The 19,935-nt window shown below is 38.9% G+C and overlaps 1 protein-coding gene across 18 annotated transcripts in view; it reads right to left on the minus strand.

The window, feature by feature from the left end:
• Positions 1 to 19,935, minus strand: part of TENM4 (teneurin transmembrane protein 4) — a 1,582,078-nt gene that overhangs the window by 203,363 nt on the left and 1,358,780 nt on the right. For 12 of the 18 annotated variants that reach the window (XM_064644892.1, XM_064644900.1, XM_064644899.1 and 9 more), the window contains 3 exons: positions 18,449 to 18,701; positions 13,216 to 13,314; positions 10,913 to 11,148 (listed from right to left, as the gene is read on the minus strand). In XM_064644892.1, the coding sequence (XP_064500962.1) occupies positions 10,913 to 11,148; positions 13,216 to 13,314; positions 18,449 to 18,701 (588 nt within the window). Of the gene's footprint in view, positions 1 to 10,912; positions 11,149 to 13,215; positions 13,315 to 18,448; positions 18,702 to 19,935 lie in introns of those variants that run through there. The other 6 variants (XM_064644901.1, XM_064644898.1, XM_064644897.1 and 3 more) reach the window with 2 other exon arrangements.

Here is a 19,935-nt window from a genome sequence, read left to right on the forward strand (position 1 = left end):
ATCCACATGCCTTTTGAATACTTCCAGGCAAGGTGATTCCACCACTTCCCTGGGAAGCATGTTCCAGTGCTTGACAACCCTTCCAGTGAAGAAACTTTTCCTAATATCCAGTCTAAATCTCTCCTAGCACAAGAGGACTTTTCCTCTGGGCCTGTCACTTGTTACCTGGGAGAAGAGATTGACACAGGTCTCCACAGCCTCCTTTCAGGCTGTCGTAGAGAGTCATAAGGTCCCCCTAAACCCCCTTTTCTCCAGGCTAAATACCCCCCAGCTACCTCAGCTGCTCCTCATCAGACTTGTGCTCCATCCTTCACCAGCTCCATTGCCCTTCTCTGGAGATGCTCCAGCACCTCAATGTCTTCTTTGTAGTGAGAGGCTCAAAATGTTCACTAGTGGTAATTTAGGCATGATAATTTTGTTTCATCATTAAATACAAGTGTATCAAAGTGCTTGCTCAGGGACACAGCACACTGCCTTGTGTGCCTTGTGTGCCTTCACCCCCAAAGACTAAGTTGATATTAGTGAATTAAACAGTACCAAGCAGTGTGACTTGATGGTCTACAACATTTATTTGTTAGAAGGGACTCTATCATGACTCTGGCTCTGGTCAGCCAACACCTTTTGAATTCCTGTGCACTGTGTTCAGCTAGCAAGGACCAGAGATCACTCTCAGTAGACAAGTTTGGGTTTGACCATTCATAAGAGGTTAACAGTATAAAAATGTATCCATTCTGGACCAGCTGGATGCCCAGAATGGTCTCACATACATGTTTCCCAAACTGGAGTTGCCCATGATGCAGTCTGACTGGGGAAGGTACACTATATAAATAAACTGTTACTGACCACCTGGATTAATACTGTTTGGAATATCATTATGCTTAGATTGTGGGATTTTTTTTTTTTTAACCAAAAGACTCAGGAAGCCCTTTTGATTCCTGATTTCATTACAATTTCTGCCATAATTAAAAGAGATTCTGCTCCACTGATAGTCCAATTAGATTGTCTTTCGAAATACTTAGGGTAAGCATAGCCATCATCTCTGCTAACTGCCTGGTTCTGCTTTGCTTTTTAAAGAGTCTCTTTGCATAACAAAGTGATGCTACAGTTGTACTAGGCAAGCAAGGTGTGATGCTGCTGCTGTGTCATGTGCTATCATATTTGAAAACATCCAACATATGCTGTTCTCATCATCTTTCTAGGCAAAAGCCTCTGATTGCAATAAGGACAGGTTTGAAAGTTACAGTATGATAAAATCAAATAGAGAGGAAGATAGGAAAAGCTGGTGATGATGTTTATAGGTTTTCATTGAAAGACAAAGATTCAACAACCTCTAACTATCCATTGTGCATCAGACTCCAGTATCACAAGGGGAAGTGTGTAAGTGGTCCTTTTGGAGATTTTAAGTTTCAGCATAAGAAGTGGTTTGAAATCTTAACAGAGTGGGAAAGAGTAGATTGGACCTTTTGTTCATTATTTTACAGGTCACCTAGTATGTTGTCTGGGCAGTATACTTAACAACAACACTTCACCCTTTAACTACTTTAACTACAGGTAAAAACCTCCAAAAAATGTATCCCTTCACATACCCAACAGAAATGCATGACCTGGCTGCAAAGCAGGCTTTGAAGCCATCTTCTAATTTATGCTAGAAAAGGACGGGAGAGAAACACTAAACTATAACTGAGGAATATTTTTCACTGTCAGTGACATCCCTAATTGAGATTACTCTATGACTAGTTACCCACAAAAATGTATGGTATTTAAAAACACTGAAAAAAAAAAACCATTATGGCAAACAATTCTCTGTCTCCACTTAACTGTAATTAAATTATGTTCCTTCACACTAATTAGTATGAAATAAAAACATGGACTAGAGGAGAACTCCTTCCATGAGATATTAAGATCCGTAAAATTGATTCTTTTTCAGTATCTGTGTGCAAAGGTCAATCAAAGCTGTGAAATAAAGATTACAGCACCACATCTGTGCCACTGTCATAAAGGCAAGGCCAGCACTTCTGGAGTCAGCCTGCTGTTATTTTCTTTTCTGGGGGCTTATAGCAGCTATAAAACCTCACTAAAAGCAACTGATAAAAGCTTATGGGCTGAGAGCCTGTATCTTGCCATTTAATAAAAACAGATGGAATTAAATTAATCTCTCTTTGTATTAAAGATTCTCAATTTTACAAAAGGATCAGGCATCTAAAGGGCTAACTAATGTGTGGTTTCATGGCACACTGATAGAGACTCCCAGATCAGACGAGCCCTCTGGATATACAGCCTCAACCTGCTTTCGACTAGTTAAAGAATCAGTCATATTGCTGGACTACTTCTAAAGGGAAGGCATTCTTCTAATGATCCTGCAATGATGAAAGAGGATCAGACTTTGACAAAAGGACCTCTTCATTCAGTGTCAAAATAAAACAATAAGTAGAAATAAAAAAAGTGATATATAAAAGCCCAGAACAATAGGGAAACAAAGAGTAATCTATATAAATCTAAAACCATGCAGAGAGGTGAAAAGAAGCTGAGGACATGAAGAGAAAATAAATGGCTTGGAATTAAAAAAAGAACAACAGAACACTTTTTTAAGTGTACTGAAACCTAGCAAACTGATCAACGATATAGCTATTTACTTGATGGAGATGGGGAAATTGTTAATAATGTTATAATAAAGGTTGAAGTGTTCAGTAAGAATTTTTGTTCTAGTTATTTAAAATAACTACAATAATGTAATTAATTCACAGGAAATAAGTTTTTTTCCAGTCTATTAATAACTAGGAATTATATTAAACTACATCTATTCAAGGACAAACATTTTTAAATCTGCAGGCTCATTTAACTTTTACCCAGTAAATGATACAGCAGAAGAGGAATCTGACTCACTGATTAATACTGAACCAGCTACCAGGGTTGATGCTGTACAAATATTTAAGAAGGGAAAAGAAGAGGATGCAAGTCACTTGGATTGGGCAGTCTGACCTCTATTACAGACAAAGTAATGGAAAACATAACACAGAATTAAACTGATACAGAATAAAGAACATGAATGTGGTAGCTCAGGCCAATAGTATTGCTTTTCTGAAAAACAGATCTTGAAAAACAGTCACTAATTTTTGGACAAGATTACAGGTTAGTAAGACATTTGATTTAATTTCATTTGACTTAAGAAACAAGCACTTTCCAATGGTAAAGAGCAATTTATACATGCATTTTAAAACTAACTGAAAGACCTTAGTATTATCATTGCTGGTGAATAACCATCATATGTTACAATTTCTTGTGAAATTCAACAACTGACAGTCAACCTGAAATTATTCAATGTTTACATCAGTGTTACATAAGCAAATATAAAATCATGGATCACTAAACATGTAGATGACTCAAACACTATTCAAGTGACAAATACAATGATGAGGACAGAACAGATAAATAGAAGAGCTGGGCAGTTTCTAAATTTGAATGATTCAAACAAAAAGTGTCAAAGGCCACCTTACATGCTTCAGATAATGGATAGCAAATTGTGTCTGTGAAATGGGACACTGGCAACTGAAAAGCAGAGAGTGAAAATTACTTAAGGAGTAAGTACAAGAATGCTGTATAACAATATTTTAATATAATTTTTATAGCCAAAAAGAGCTAATGAGATCCTTATACATATAAGTTGGGAAAAAACTGAAGTAGGTATGCGGCTTACTGTGTAAAGATGGTAAAGTGGCTGGAGTTTGCTAGCCTTCAGTGTCTGAAGAGGTCAGCCTACATGATGTGAGAGTGCTTACGGATTTTAACACTGAAAATTGAGAAAAGAATTTAAAATGAAAATTATGGGAATCCTCATAATTCTTCCTGTCTCCAATAAACACTTAATTAGTTGAGAAAAGATGCAGACTTGACCAGGATCTTTATAACTCTTGACTTTGAAGAAGTACTAACCACTTTGCAAAGCAGGAATTTTGCCGCCAAGTTCAGAACACATTGTCATCAAATGGAATACCTACATTTTAATACTTCCCAATAGTAATATGCCTATGAGGAGCAATTGAGGGAGCTGAGGTTGTCTACCCTGGAGAAAAGGAGGCTCAGGGGAGATCTTATCACTCTCTGCAACTATCTGAAAGGACATTGTAGCACGGTGGGGGTCAGCCTCTTCCCCCAGGTAACTCATGACAGGACAAGAGGACAGGGCCTCAAGCTGTGCCAGGAGAGGTTCAGGTGGGACATTAGGAAGAATTTCTTCATGGAAAGGGTTGTTAAGCACTGGAATAGACTGCTCAGGGACGTGGTGGAGTCACCATCCCTGGAGGCGTTCAAGAAACTGGATGTGGCACTTCGTGCTATAGTTTAGTTGACATGGTCATGATCCATCAAAGGTTGGACACAATGATCTTAGAGGTTTTTTCCAATCAAAATAATTCTGTGATTCTTTCAATAGCATCTACATCATGATGTATTTCTCCAATCACAACACTTTTAATGTCAGGTTACAGATCTTAGATTGAAACAGTGAATGTTCTTTAATGGAGTTTCTATGGCGAGGTTTTAACACCCACGTGAATGAATTGATCTTCACAAGAATAGCTTTAAAGTGGGATCTTGTACCTTTATAACCTTTTTTTAAAGATGCGGATAAATCACTTGTACTTCCTTTACTCTAAATTATAAAGCCAACAGTAGCTGCTATCCAAACATACAATGGAAAATTCAAAGCAAAAAAAAGATGCACCCAATTCCCTAATAATCAAAGAGCTCTTGCTGACTTTGCAGGTGAGGAAAAATAAAAGATATGAGTTATAATTCATACCACCATGCACTTAAAGCTGGAACAAAAGACAACAAAACAGGGGGAAATACAAGACTGAATATATGCCATCATGGTTTTAATTTTCATAGAATCCTTGAATGGTTTGGGTTGGAAGGGACCTTAAAGGTCATCTAGTTCCAACCCATGGGCAAGGGCACCTTCCACTACACCAGACTGCCCCAAGCCCCATCCAACTTGGCCTTGAATACTTCCCAGAGATGGGGCAGCCTCCCCTTCTCCGGGCAACCTGTGCCAGTGCCTCGCCACTCTCACAGTGAAGAATTTCTTCCCAATATCTAATCTAAACCTAGTCTCTTCCAGTTTAAAGCCATTAATTTCATTTTGTGTCTTCCTCATTCCTCTGATGGTTACTTTCTGTGTGTGCATGCATGTGGAGAGGGAGATGGGGGAATTTTAGTGAAGTGATGGAGCTGAAGCATTTCAGTGATTCACTATTTCATTATGGATCTGGCCCAGTAAAGTCTCTTTTGCCAGATTCCCACAGGCAGCTTTCCTGAGCTCACTGCTACTCACCAGCCTCTTGGAGGCTTTACACACAGCAGATGCCCTCACTGGTTCTCTACTATAGTGAAGTGTGACTAAGGCTAACACAGAGCTCTGTGATCTTCCCATCTCTCTGCTACAGAACAAAAGATGGAAAAAGATTTCTGCAACTCCATGCACTTTTGAATGATCACACAGAAGCTTGATCACACATCAGGTTGATGGCATCTCTCCATGAGGTTGAGACTATTTTCATGTCTTAGCCTTCCTGAGATAATTTACAGTGGAAAAATTTGGAGCTCAACAACAAAAACGATCATTCAAGACTGGATTGAAGGATCAACATATATACAGATTTATATTCTGTCTTTAGTCAGGTCAATCTCCAGAACCAAGAATATATAAAAATATATGCAGACTTTTCCAGGGTTATTCCAGCTCCTGTTGCAGGCACTGGGTGCAATGCCACTGACTCTGAATGCGTTGGAACCAGTGCTAAAGGAAATGGAGTTGCTACAGTTTAAGAGGAGCATGTGCACAAGAAGAATATGGCTTGTATTTCTCAAATGCCATGGTGTATGAAAGGAAGAGCCAGATGTCATTTAAGCTGTACCACTCAGTGATGGAGTGGCACTAATCATGTCTGCATTTTGTACAAAAAGAGCCAGTTTTAATAAAAATGTGGGGTTTAATAAACCCCACATATTCAAGTTCTACTATAAATGATAAAAATGGTAGTGCTGGGTCCCTTTCAACCAATGTCCTGAAATGGTTATGTTTCACAAACTTCTATAGTACAGAAAATATATTACTGATAACACTACAGCATCTTTCAGACTGGATCTGGCATTTTTATAGATTAAGGATAAAATTAAGTAAATGAGACCCACAGTTACTACATGAGCTTATCACAGTGATTTTGTGAAGATGTGAAAGAACCAAGAAAGGTCCACAAAGCTCCTGTTAACATAAAGGCTTTGCTAGATGCTATAACAGATTGCTTAGCTTCCATTTCTGCCTTTTATCTAAGACAAGACAGAAATAGAAAACATTCAAAAATTTTCATTTACAATCCTTGTAAATCAAAAGAACAAACATCAAGAGTAGCAAAATAGAACTTAATCTGGGATCAGGAAAGAAATATTAAAGCAGAAAGTGAAAGAAGCTTGTTGGCAGGGTAATAAATTGGTTTATATTTTAATATGAATAAAAATCTTAATATGAAGGTATAAATGTAGGATCTATAGATATGGATCAGGTTTAATAATTAACTTTTCCTATGGATCTCTAGTGGCATGTAAACACCATGGTAATTAGTATACTATACATCATAGCTAACTAGTTAGATTGTTAAGAGCTTTGGAGAACTGCTTTAAATTGTGTTTTCTCCATAGCATCAAAGAATCATGGACAAACTGAGCTAAAATTAGCTTTCAGGGTGATTCTTAGACAATAAAACAAAAGACACTTTATAAACACATCATAGTCCTAACACACTTTTACTGTCAAAGCCTTTTGCCTGCAGCAAGAAACACTGTTCTTTAAGTGAAGCTGCATCTGTACAGAGTTCAAATGAACACAGAACTGAAAAGTAGAGAGCTCTGACTCCAATAAAAAGGAATGACTGTTTTGGCTTCATAATATGTTTTCCAGCCCTAACTTTAATCTAAATCAAATGCCCATCTTTCTTGCTGTTCATGCAATGCGACCGCAGCACATGCTTAAGTACAGGAAAATTGCAAGTGCCTAACTACGTCAAATTGTACTCCCATCTAGTCTGGAATATACATCAGGCAGAGGATAATACCTCCTGTTTAAGCAGGCAGAAACTATTCTCCATCACTAATTCATTTAGAAACTGTTCCATGGATCTAGCCAAACAGCTGCTGGGCATGGAGATCTGGACAAGTAAACAGGTCTTTTCTGTTTCTAAACTCAGAAATCTTCCTCCCAAACAGTACAGCAATGTCAGAGACTCTTCACAATGTTCTGCTACCAGGTCTGGCATCTACCAGATACAGAAACTGCTGGAAAAGTATTTGGATAGCAACATACCTCACGGTATTAGCTCTGCCATAATCTTGCTAGAAATTAGCCCTCCAAGGCAGAGCTTAATGGTATATGGACCCCGTCACATCCCAGCAACAGCCATGAAAATTTTCCTTTTTTAGGTGTCTATTGAATGGACATTCCTAAAACAGGGGATTTAATTTTAAAGTGATGTCTCTTCATGACCTCCTAGAATAGCAGGGCAGTTACAAGCTGCTCAAAGAGGCTTTTGATTTCAATGGTTCCATCATTTTAATGTTACAGCCCTGATCTACCCCTGTTTTTCTCTTCAGTGCTCTCACACCACAAGACAAGCTTCTGCCGAGATTTGCATAAGCCATGTGTGCACAAAACACTGACAGGCATTGTTGCCACCACCTCACTGTGGTGTCTGAATATTTGAAAAGGTGGCAACAAGTCAATCAAAAGCTGTTTAATTCAAATAAAAACCAGCTTCTGATGTTTAATACACCCTGTTATATTTTGTTTGTCATTATCTCTCTAGACCAGTGACTCACTCAGCCCTGTAAAACCTTCAGCTTGATCACAGTGTGGACACATGATACCAGACATTCAGCTGTCATGGATGTCTACTAATGCCTCCTCTCCTCTTCTTTGAAACAGCTCAGTGAGATAAATGCACCTCAGACTGCTAAATACCATAAAGACTTACATAAAATAGTAGAAACTCTGCCTTTTAGCCTCAAACAAATGATTTAATAAGTGCTCCAGATGAATTTCAAAACTGAACTGGCTTTAGCAAAGAACTTCAGAAAGGACACAATGCCTTGTTGTTTCCATATGGCTCTGCCTGCCCCAGACAGTTGCCCATCACAGTTGTGTCTGAGCATCTGTCACACAAAAAGTACTGCCCACAGCAGAGTCTCTCATGTATCTCTTGATATTTGTAGCTCCACACACTTCTGCAGGAAGGTAAGGCCTGCAATGTGCTATTATTCTAATGCAATATTCTAATATTCTCATATTCTAATATTAGTGCAATACTCTAATATTTAAACAGAGGATGGTGATGTGTCTGATGCTGTGAGGAACATTCTTAAGGTCTAGATACTATTCTGAAGGATTGCCATTAACCAATCAGTGTACAAATAATTAGATTACATGCCAAGCCACTGCCATGGGGCTTGATCCAAAGCCCATTCACTTAAATGGGAGCCTTTCCAATGACCTCAGTTTGCTCTGGAGGATGAAAATGGTCATTAAAAAGATAATTTCTGTGGTTGTTTTAACTAACAAGAGCAGACAGAAAGTATTAAAGTTCCCAACACTCATGAGCTGTTATACAGATTAGACCTTATATTCATGATTAAGTTATATCTTACCATTCACATTGTCCCCATGACATCAAAGAGAGCAAGATACTGCTTAAATGAGAAATAGCATCTGTAAGAAAATGCAACTATGCAAATATAGGGGGGGGGAAACATAAAATTGGAGAAAAAGAGCAATTTGTTTTGTAAACAGATCAGGCTATTTAAAAGAATAAACAAGGTCCTCTTAAGAACCGCGCAGTTTATATCAGAATGCAAAATGTCTCAGCTTAACTTAGTGAAAGTACAAACATTTTGACTCCCTGATTAATTTTTTTCCTTTTGGGTTAGGTGATACAAATCTCATCTGCAACTTGACAGGATGTAAAAAATAATTACAAATGAAAAGGTTATTCATAATTTTTAAATGAGTTAATTAGTAAACCCCGCCAGAGTCACTCATTACAGTAATTAATAATTGATTATACTTGAAATTAAACACAATTTTTCATCAAAATCTAATTAAATATCTGCCTTTTTGCTTGTTGATTAGAACACTGGGTCTGGTAGAGACAATCTTTGCTAAATATGTTTATGCTGAACTGAACCATCGAATTTGATTTTTAATAATTGATAGTTCCTTTAGAAATTAGTAATTATGACCCATAATTACAGCGGTTCAACCTGATAAACATTTCTGGCACCTTGCCAGCCATCCATGGAGTCTAGTGAATGCCACAGAATTCATCTGAATGGAGACAAAAAAAGGATGGGAGGGCACTCAGTGGACCTACCTTTTAACAACACTAACTGTGATTTTAAGCAGGAGCGTGATCTTTTGAGAACACTGAAAAAGGGAGCTGAGTTCAAGGATAACGAGTGGCAAACCCAACTCCTCTCAATCTATCAAATAACACACACATCCTCCTTCAGAATTTACAGGCACCTCTATGCTGAGTTATAATGATTCTCCTCTGACACACTGAGATAATGTCCAAAGGAACCATGTTCAGGGCATAAGGAGAATACCAGACAAATGAGAAAGGTGAGTCCAAATGTACATAGCAAATGATGAAAACTGACTGCATATTTCATCAAACTGCTGCTGATTTAATGTTGGTTAATTAATCATTCCTGCTCCTCTTACAGGAGACATAAAAGTGACCAGAATATGAGCAAGGCAGAAGTGGAAAAGTATCCGTCATTAAAGAACTGTACATAAAAGGAACACAGTAAAAGCAATCCTTTGTGGTAGTGCTAATTATACTCACGTGAAATAAAAGCAAAAATCTTTCAATCCAGACTAAGATTTGTAACTCTAACCACAACCTTTTATAGATCATTAGTGTACAGGAAGTCACAGTGAAATCAAAAAGACTCATTTGTGCCATGAGAAACGGGCTCTTTTACCCATGATCATATCTAAAAGTGTCTGACAACTAGAGCTTGCACCACTGACAGTTTAACACAGAAGTCTAGGAATGGACTTTTGTAAGACATTTTTAACACAAATATCACATCTGACTGAAGAAAAAGTAATGCTAACACTACAACTTTACGGGCTTAAAAATACAATTCTCACTTCTAGTAGTTCAACTACTTTTGCAACATACAGAAAGAATGCTGTTTTTCAATGAACACTGACAAACCTCACAAACAAAAGAAGTTCAGATCATGCACAGTGCAAGAAAAATCCACTGCTTCTCCACCTGAGAAGCAAATTTCACCTGCTTCCCCTATTCTAAACAGCCTCTGTTGAACCACAGTGTAAACCCAGTCCTTCTTCATCCTCTTGGTCATCCTGTGAACTTCAATATAATTGCTTAAATGTCACTAAAATGGATGTGTCACCAAATGATAGAATTAAAACACATTTTTGTGGATCAGAATCTTGGTTCTGACCCTGTCCCATCAAGGTCAACTCCCATGGACGTGGATGTGACTGGGACACAGACTTCACCGTCTGTTTTAATGGGCTGCTTAGAGAAAACCTGGTGGGTTTGTCTCACTCCAGGTACACTTTCCTCTGCAGGATGTAAACAGTCCATGACATTGAAGGGAGCACAACATATGACTCACGTTTTACTAAGCTCTTCTGGCTCTATGACATATGTTAAGCTTCCTACCATAACACTGCATAACACTGCAACCACAATTAAGTCAACAGAGGCCTTATTTCCCTACCACTCTGTACCACAGTCTTGACCCTTTGCTTCCCAAACATTAGCACCATAGGAGGTTTGTAGAGAAATGAAATAAAAAGAAGAAAAACAAACAGAAACGAGCTTACCTATGAAATAGGCCAGCAGGATCACCAGCGTGACTGAGATGACAATAGCACTCAGAGCAGCACATTTCCAGTTACAGTACTTATAGGGTTTCTTCAGGTTAAAGGCAGGCCTAGAAAAGGTACTTCTGGGAAGGGGCCTAGGGGGAGGTGAGTACACAGTGCTGGACGTCAGGGGATATCCCGGCGATGTTGTACAAAAAAGGGGAGAAGTGCCTCCAGGTTTGAACAGGAAGTGCCTGAGGGAAGAAAGACCAACAGCAAGTGACTCCTCAGACAAATCGATGCCAAGGGAGACGTGGGGTGGGAGAATGGCGACTACTGCCAGGACGAGGAAAGAAGCTTCACAAAATGCTGGCTACGGACATGAACGGCATGCACAAAAGAGAAGAATAAAAATCAAAGGCAAGTCACACAGAGTAAAGGAAAACAAAACCAAACAAAAAATCACAGTGCCAACAATGCCACAGAGAACTCTTCAAGGGCAGGAGTCCCCTCTGTGGAAGAGCTGGCATTAGAGTGAGATGAATATCCCAAGCACAGCTACGACAGACTGGTGGCACGGGCAGAACTGGGAGCCTGCTCACACTCCCACAGAAATGCCCTACAGAGGCTGAAGAGGAGTGTAGGTCAGATTAAAGAGGGGGGCATTTATCTATTCACTGATCACTGCATGAGAGCGTTTTTTGTGTGGCATCGGTGAACGGAGATGGGGAAAGAGAGCTTAAGCCATTCCAGAGCACCCAAATTGTCACAGAGGGGAATATTCACACTGTCCCCACACAGCAAATTTAAGTACTGGACAATGGCATGGCTAAAAGCATCAGAGTCCTGTATATCGCTAGTGGGGAGAGGCACCTGCTTCCAGAAAGCAGTCCAGAGCACCTTAGTTTGATGCCTACCTTTAAAAAAGTGTGAATTACTGTCAAAGACAACAGCATTTCCTGTCCAGTGACATTGGGAGGCACCGTATTTTGCCCATTATGACAAATGCAGCCTGAGCGCCAGCCTATGAGCACCTCATGCGAGACTCATGAAAGTCAGCACAAAAAGAACACACTGAAGTTCATGAGTTCCTGAAATGATATGTCCCAGTGGGAGTTCTGTCCACAGGAATCCTAAATGAAAAACCTGATTTTGGTGGGACACCGTGATGTACAAGGCATTCAAATTCTGGGAATGAAACCTGGGAAATGGATCTGACTCATCTATCACCATGCTGATGTAAAACAAAAATGCAGCTTGTGAGGACTGAAAAACAGCCCCAACGCACTTTGCACATTCTGCCATGGTTTATGGGGCCAGATTTGCAGCCAGAGCAAATGCAATCAGCATGGATCCTTGAGAGTCAGTCAAGCCAGTGGCTAACACCAGATGAAGATGTGACTCTGTTTTCCCCATGAAGTCACTCGTGCAGTCACAGCGGGAAATGTCACATACAGAAACATCACCATGCAGAAAAGCCACTAGTTTGTCCAGTAAAAAGCAAAACATAATTCTCCAAAATAGATGTTTGTAGTACTACAGCCATGGTTTTATTGTTACTCTAAGCATGACTGCTGAGCATTAGAGAAAGATCCTTTATTTCTACTAATGCTCTACATAAAAACATTGATTTTTATAATAAGTCAGATACTATCCTGTGTTTTGAAAAGTATTTATTTAGACAGAAATGTATCTGTTCTGAGCAAAGAGGTACCTGCAGTGTTCAAGTACACCAAAAAGATCTGTAAATAATGGCTAGCAAATTAGAAACTGCCAACACAAGGTTCAACAGTTTCGGCACTAAGTATCAAGTTAAAAGCTGATTATAACTTAAAAGTCGAGTGATCAAAAGTTAAGTGAAGATGCCAGAATGGGTGGGTAAGTCAAACTCAAAGGCTTGGCTTACATAAACCACTAGCAGACACTTGTCAGATAAGGTATGTGGAAGACATCAGTTTAATAATGAAGTATCAGGCTGCCTGCGCAATAATGGTTTAAGATTTTTATGAAAATTAAATTAATCTTAGTTAATATGGGACTTGAAATTGCTGTAGGTACTTCTTACTAATGAAATGACTTTCAAAACAACAAGGGAAGAAAAAGCAAATGGCATGCTGTGGCTCACCAGCATATTAATGAGTCTGCCATTAATATGTACAGGACACAATGCTCCAAGCCCCAGAACTTCATTTTTTCAAAGCCATCTTGGAAGAGGGCAGCAGTGGTGTTGCCTTTAAACATCACTGATATGACCAAATGCTTTCATGCAAGGATCATAATGACTGTACAGTAAACAGGAAGACCACGTAAGTGTCACATACCCATCATTGTAAGCACCGTCATGTCGGGAGGAGGTGAGAATGTCCATCTCAATGAGGTTGTCCTGCAATGTCTCTAGGAATGTCTGCTTTGCTATGTTTCTACATACATATGGAAACATGAATGAAGCCAGTGAGTCATGCACATATGAAGTGTGATTTTATAAACCACAATGGTTATAGTGCAGTTGTGAATGGAATTAGAATGATGGACCATATATTTATATGTATAAGAGGCTACACATATACATATATAGCTTTTAAGAATGTTCACTTCTTTATATATACACTATATATATGCATATACACACATATAAGCACACACGCCCATGTGCATGTATAAAAAAAAGTTGATGTTTTTGCTCATTTCACATTATTTATTGCCAGTGACATGTGAAACCTTCGAACTGCTGGATTCGAAGGAGCAGATTTCAATCCAGCACAGATGTAATCTGGTTATACTCTTCCATCTATATTACTGTTACTCTGAAAAGGTACAGTACAGTATCTATATCCCACTTGGGCCAATACTTTGGTAGCACACTTGCATCTAACATTCTTATGGATTTCTAGCAAAAAATCTGCCACTCCTTTGCTTTAGTTTCAGTTTTGGATTTGAAGAACATTTTAGTTACCAATTTGATTAATTTGTTTTCCTTTGTGGAGCAATAACTTCCTATTTAGAAGTCTCAAAATGCAAGTTTTGCTCAATATGAGTATTCCAAGGAAAGTGTCTCAGTGATAAGCAGATAGAAGCTAGAAACAGGTTAAGTTGTAACCCAAATTCCAATACGAGAGTATTGGCTATAATCTGGCTATAAACAGGCAATAAGCAAGATACCTTGCTTATTTCATGCCTGCACATGAAAATGCCTGGGATTGACCTTGCACACAATAGTGGCACTTTGCAGCATCTGTCCTCCCCAGCATGAATCACATTTTAACCTATAAATGGTGAACTGTTTTGTACTTTTTGAGGAGAATAGTAGAACATAAAGAATTAAGTCAGAGGCACAGCTGGGAACAGACTGTGTCTTTCTCACCTTCAGGCTTGTTTCTCAGGACCTGGCAAAAGAACATTCTTCCCTTGTTTTTTTAAAAAAAAACAGTCCTGATTTTGCCCATGTCTGCTTTTAGCATCAAAACTGAATCTAAACCTGAATGTGAATAAATCTCCTGGTCAAAACTAGAAAAAAAAAACCAACAAACCAAACATAATAGCATTGTGACACTTTATCACTTACACAGAATTAAGAGCTTAGAGGATGTAACTGACATAAACAAGAATTCCTCTGTCAGATAAACTGGATTAAGGATAACATGCTAAACCATGAGAAACCAGTCCTGTCACATTATACAAACCTTGATACTGTCTCTTCTAAAATGTCCTGAACTTTAATTTTCATTTCTAATCCCTCCTCTTCCTGCTGCTTAATGCCAGCACTCATTTAGCTCAACTCCCCGCTTTTGGAGGCCTCCAGGCTGCTTTGACAGTACAGATCTACTCCTTTATCTAAATAAAAGTGAAGTGACTCCTATTCATAGCTTTGGAGTAAAGTGGATCAACATGCATGAGCTGTGTGCCATAGCACTTGAGACATCCATCCATCCCCAAGTGTTCGCGGCTTCCTCACATTCCCTGGGAATGCAGGAAAGGCTGGATGTTGAGTTCAATGCAAAAAGAAGCAACATATGTGCATGCACTGAGCATTTAATGAGTAAGAGGCAAGGCTTCTAGCAACACACCAATCAATAAAAGTTCATCAGTAGTTAAAATCCATGTCAAATTGGTTCCATGAATTTCAGTTGTGGATTGTCAATAAAACAGAAGAGGGGAGGGTTATATAATCTCATAATGTATGCATCTGTAACAGAGAGGTCGCTGGGTCACCAAGGTGACTGATGCATGACTGTCCTCCTCACTGAAGGCTGGACAGGGTCTGCTCCCTTGGAGATCACCTGTGAATCGCTGGCTAGTTACAAAACACTCTCCTTTCTCATTAGGAGTTGTGGTGGCAGAAATCTGACCTTACATATTACCACACGAAATTTCCTGGGAATGGAAGTCTCCTGAAAACTGCTGGTTTGTCAACTAAACGTTCACCTAGTTGGCATTTATTTGTTCCCACATGGTCAAAGGTAAAGGAACAGAAAGGAGGCCACAGGAAAAAGAAGACTGAGGAATAAATATGGGGGGAACTGACTTACCTGTCAGGAGTGACTGCTGAGCAAAGATCTTCTCATCACAACCTTGATAATACATGGCTTTTAAAGCAACAAAAAAGGGAGCAGACAGGAAAAGAAAGAGGAGAAAGGAGAAACAGAGAAAAGGGAGTAAAGGGAAACTAATGAAAAGGAGGGAGAGAAGAGGAGGGGCTCTTCCTCTTGCAACATATAAAATCTCAGATATGCTTATCCTGTCAGTTGAATACTTGTACTACACATCTCTGCTTGCCTTTGCATTACAGTATGGAAATTTCCAGGCAGTGACAAACCATTCTAAATTCCCAGTTCTGAATAGTGCCTGAAGTCCATGGCAGTCAAAATCAAGTCTCTTCAAACTCTGGGCTGCTTAAAGTCTGTAAGTGCAGGCAAGTTTCACAGCCTGTGACAATCCCTGTTTAAAAGATGCAGCTTTTTCTTCATGTTTTCTCTCTCTCTGTTGACCAATATGGAATTAAAAAAAACCAACGGATATTCAACAGAAATACAATTCCATTTTCGACATGAGATTACTATAATCTCCTAACTTCAAAAGCCTTAATTCTTGGATTAATGTCTCTGGGCCAGGATTTATATTTTTACATACTAAGTATTTTATTCTCTTAGGTGATGGTCTTTTTTTTTTTGGTTCTAAAAATCTTTGTAGTGGGGCAGATCAGCTTCATGGAAGAGATGGAATTGGACATCTGAGTCCGCTAACCAGCTCTGAAGCTTGGTCTTTTATGCCTACAGAATTCCCATTGAGGGAAATGGAAGACCTCTGCATGTCAGAAGAGTAGACTGTCAGAGTGGAGGAGATTAGTCACAGATTTACTGTTCATCTATGCAGCACAGCCTCCTCGCTTTATGACACCATAATAACACATTTTATTTTCTTAATGCTGCATAAGCGAAGAAACAGTCAGTCATGATCATTTGCTATTTGGCATAAAATTACACATTATTTTCCAAAATACTTGTTGTCTAAAGGAACACTGGGCAAAATTATGCCATTTCAAGCAACGTGTTGAAAGCCTCAACATCAGTCTTGAAATAACCTGTTTTCTACCAAATTAATAAAATGGTTAGATTGAGGATCAAGTACAAATGTCACTGATCTGTGATGCAAGTGAAATCATTAAATGATGCAGAAAGTGCACTTCCAGTCTGACAGCAATAAGGGGACCAACCCAAACTGCAGAAAGAGCAGTCTGCTTCAGATCTTGAATAAATTTCACCCACAATGATTTCACAGAGAATAAATGAGGACAGCCCTTAAGGATGTACTAATTTACAATTTAACAGGAACAGTCTAGGACTAGCCAGATAATTGTTCTGTCTGTGAACTCCTGCATAAGATGTGGTAGAGTTGTCTCTCTAGCACTCTCTGATTGCCACCAGAATTGGACAAATGGACATATTGTGTTTATAGCAAAGAGTTTTTATTTCTGACTTTTCTCCACTGATCCAGCAGCAAGGACATTCCTTCTCAGTTGTAATGTGGTGGCTGCTGAGACATTGCAGTCAGATGTGAGGATGTCTTTGCACTACTAAACCAGTATTATCTCTTCTACAAAGAATTTACAACCCAGTTTAGAAAAAGGCACAGGGTTTCTACCATAATTAAGGAGCATTATCCCAGAAGGTGTCCAGGAGTGGCACGTAAGTTTTTTTAAAATACAATTTTAAGAAGAAATAACACATAAAACTCTGCTTGGGTATATATGTTTGAGAATTAGTAACATAATATAATTACTGAAACTGTTGTCAAATCACACTTGCATTACTTGCTTATAATTTTGTCTTAATCTTTTGGATCCAGTTCTTAGTTGAGTATTCTTAATCAAGAAGTCGCAGAGAAATTAATTATCTTCAAATGCCATAAAATGTGATATTGAGGTCTGTTTTGGAAGTTTCAGAGGGCCAGCAGACACAGCTCATTCTCAAAAAGATTGAGAAGTGTTCATTTTTAAAAACATTCTTTTAGCAGAAGTTGGCAAAACTGGGTACAATTTGTCCCAGGATACAGACACAGCTATTGCTGCTCTCAATGAGATTTCCACAGGCAGCAGTGGGACAAATTTGGCCCCTGTCTCAGTTTTCAGTTACTGTATGTTTTTTGCTGTCTAAAATCTTGATGGTTTGAGAAGGTTAGACAAATGAAGGAAAAAAGACAGTTGAGTAAATGCACCAGGTTTTAGGCTTGGAAGACCTCTCCAGATAGAAAAAGGCACCATGACTGCAGCATCCCCACTGGCTTCTCAGTAGCAAAGGAAATGGTGAAGCAAAACCTCAGGAGAATACAAGTGCGACAGCACTTCCAGATGGAAGGAATGAGGTTGAGGTAGTATGGGAACTCTTTTTTCCAGAACCTACAGAGAACCTGAACAAAGCTATGAACTAGAACAACTCAGTGCATCCTTATCACACCCTTCATGTGCTGCTTAGGTGGAACAGAACTTAAGAGCTAAATGGAAGCACCATTAACTGACTGATGCTCTGCTATCCAGTGTTTCTTGCTTGCTGAAGCAATACTGTAAGACAATAAAACGCAGCAGCTGACCTCTCCTCATTAGGTAAAACAAGATCAACTTTTCCTGGATGATGTACTGCAAAAGTACCTGCTTGACGAGGCACAGCTAGAAAGCTAAATCTTTTCAATATACTGACTGATTTCAGGTTTTTAAATAGGATATTGATTTATCCTACCACATAGGAAGAAAAGACATTAAAGGAAAATAAAAGAAAGAAAACAAAGAACGTTTTAATCTATGATCCTGATTCCAATTTTAAATGAGGAAAATAACCTTATGAACGGCTGTTAAAGACAATATCTTAGTTCATGAAAGAAGAGCAATTTCCTCTTCTCCTAGTCCAAATAAAAAGACACAAGGAATAATAAATACAACTCAAAATACATAAGTCAAACACCAGTTCACAAACTAGAAGGCTAGCTCTACAGATGTGTGTACTTTCCATAACATCCTTAGCACACACAGTCAGAACATTTTAAGTACTAAAGAAAGTGACCTACCTTGTCTCCAGTGGGATGTTACTGTTAAGTAACCAGTTGTCCTGAGCATGGGCTGGCTCTTGAGTAGTGGCTGGTTGTTCTCCAGAAAGAGAGTGGTCCGTAGGAGCTGGGCTGGGGTTGCTGCGTGGAGTGAAGTTCCCTCTGTTTAGGGAATTGATAGAGGCTGCATGATGTTGATTTGGAGTGTGAGCATGTGATATTGGAGGTGGTGGAGTTCTAAGTCTTGAATGATTTTGAAGATTTGGAGGATGATCTAAAACATAAGTAAAATACTTTTAAGGTTCATGATTTGAGTGTTTCCATACTGCATTCATTTATGTGCAGGCACTTCTAAAAAGTACGAAGGCTGGGATGCCATATATCCTAAATCAAACTCAAAAGGGTAACACAGCCTTGTTCCATATGTTTTAATGACACAGCATTGATCCCTCAGCCAGCTAGAAAAATAGTTCAGTCTCATGCACAAAAGTTATGAAAGTTTCATGGCCAGTCTTCGCGAACGAAGATTTGGGAAAGTGCTGTTTTCTCTATTTTATGTCAGTATTATCAGAAAACAACAGGCTCAAAAAAAGAGGTCTATACTGGTCATTTATATTTGGACAGACAGATTCTTCATGGGAATCTAAAGAACTATTCAAAAGTCTGACTTAGCAAAGCTCAATCAAAACTAATAATGCCATCCTGGACTCTGAATTAACACTAGCTCTGACAAATTTTGCACATCAGCCAGCAAATTAAAGGGAAGAGTAATGAGTATAGACAAGAAATATCAGAACTAAACCAGATCTGATCTCAGCTCTGCAACACCATGTGGATCAAGATGCCCAGTCATCCTTGGACTGGATACTACTGGGGACTGGTGTTTAATTGAAGCCTTGGAGGTAATAAAAAGAACAGTGGAAGAATCCTGCTGCTGGCTCAGTTGAATTAGTGACCCTTTTCCCACTCAACAGACAGGAACCAAGACAGGAACAGTTTATTAAATCCAGGCTGAGGGAGATGAACATAAATAGAGGGTTTCCAGCTTTTAGGGCTGTCAGTCTATCACCATTCAAAAGAACATAATTCAGCCCAGAGAAAATGACTTGTCTTTTCAGGAGCAACATACCAGAGGTTTCCAAGACCAGCCATTCAAGTTGTCATTACACGCCTGAGATGAATACTCTGTGCAATCAAGAAAGGGGGTAAATGGGTAGATCCTGGAATATGCAAAAGATGCTCTGGGAAGTTCTTCTGCCATTGGATGACTTTGCTTACTAGAGACACCATTTTCACATTGTGAGTCAGAGCCTGCTTTCAAAGATCTGCTATGTAAATTCCAATTTACACCCTATTATTGCAGACACATTGCAGATGCTATTATGGATAATGCTTTCGAATCAAGTAAAAATGTGCCATTTTCATTCCCTATTTGCATATCCTCTGTGATTTCTTTGCTAAGCAAAGACAGCACATGTATCTTACTTCAGTCTATGTGATTTTTCACA

This window comes from Pseudopipra pipra, chromosome 2 (assembly GCF_036250125.1).
Source record: "Pseudopipra pipra isolate bDixPip1 chromosome 2, bDixPip1.hap1, whole genome shotgun sequence".
In the NCBI taxonomy this organism is placed as follows: domain Eukaryota; kingdom Metazoa; phylum Chordata; class Aves; order Passeriformes; family Pipridae; genus Pseudopipra; species Pseudopipra pipra.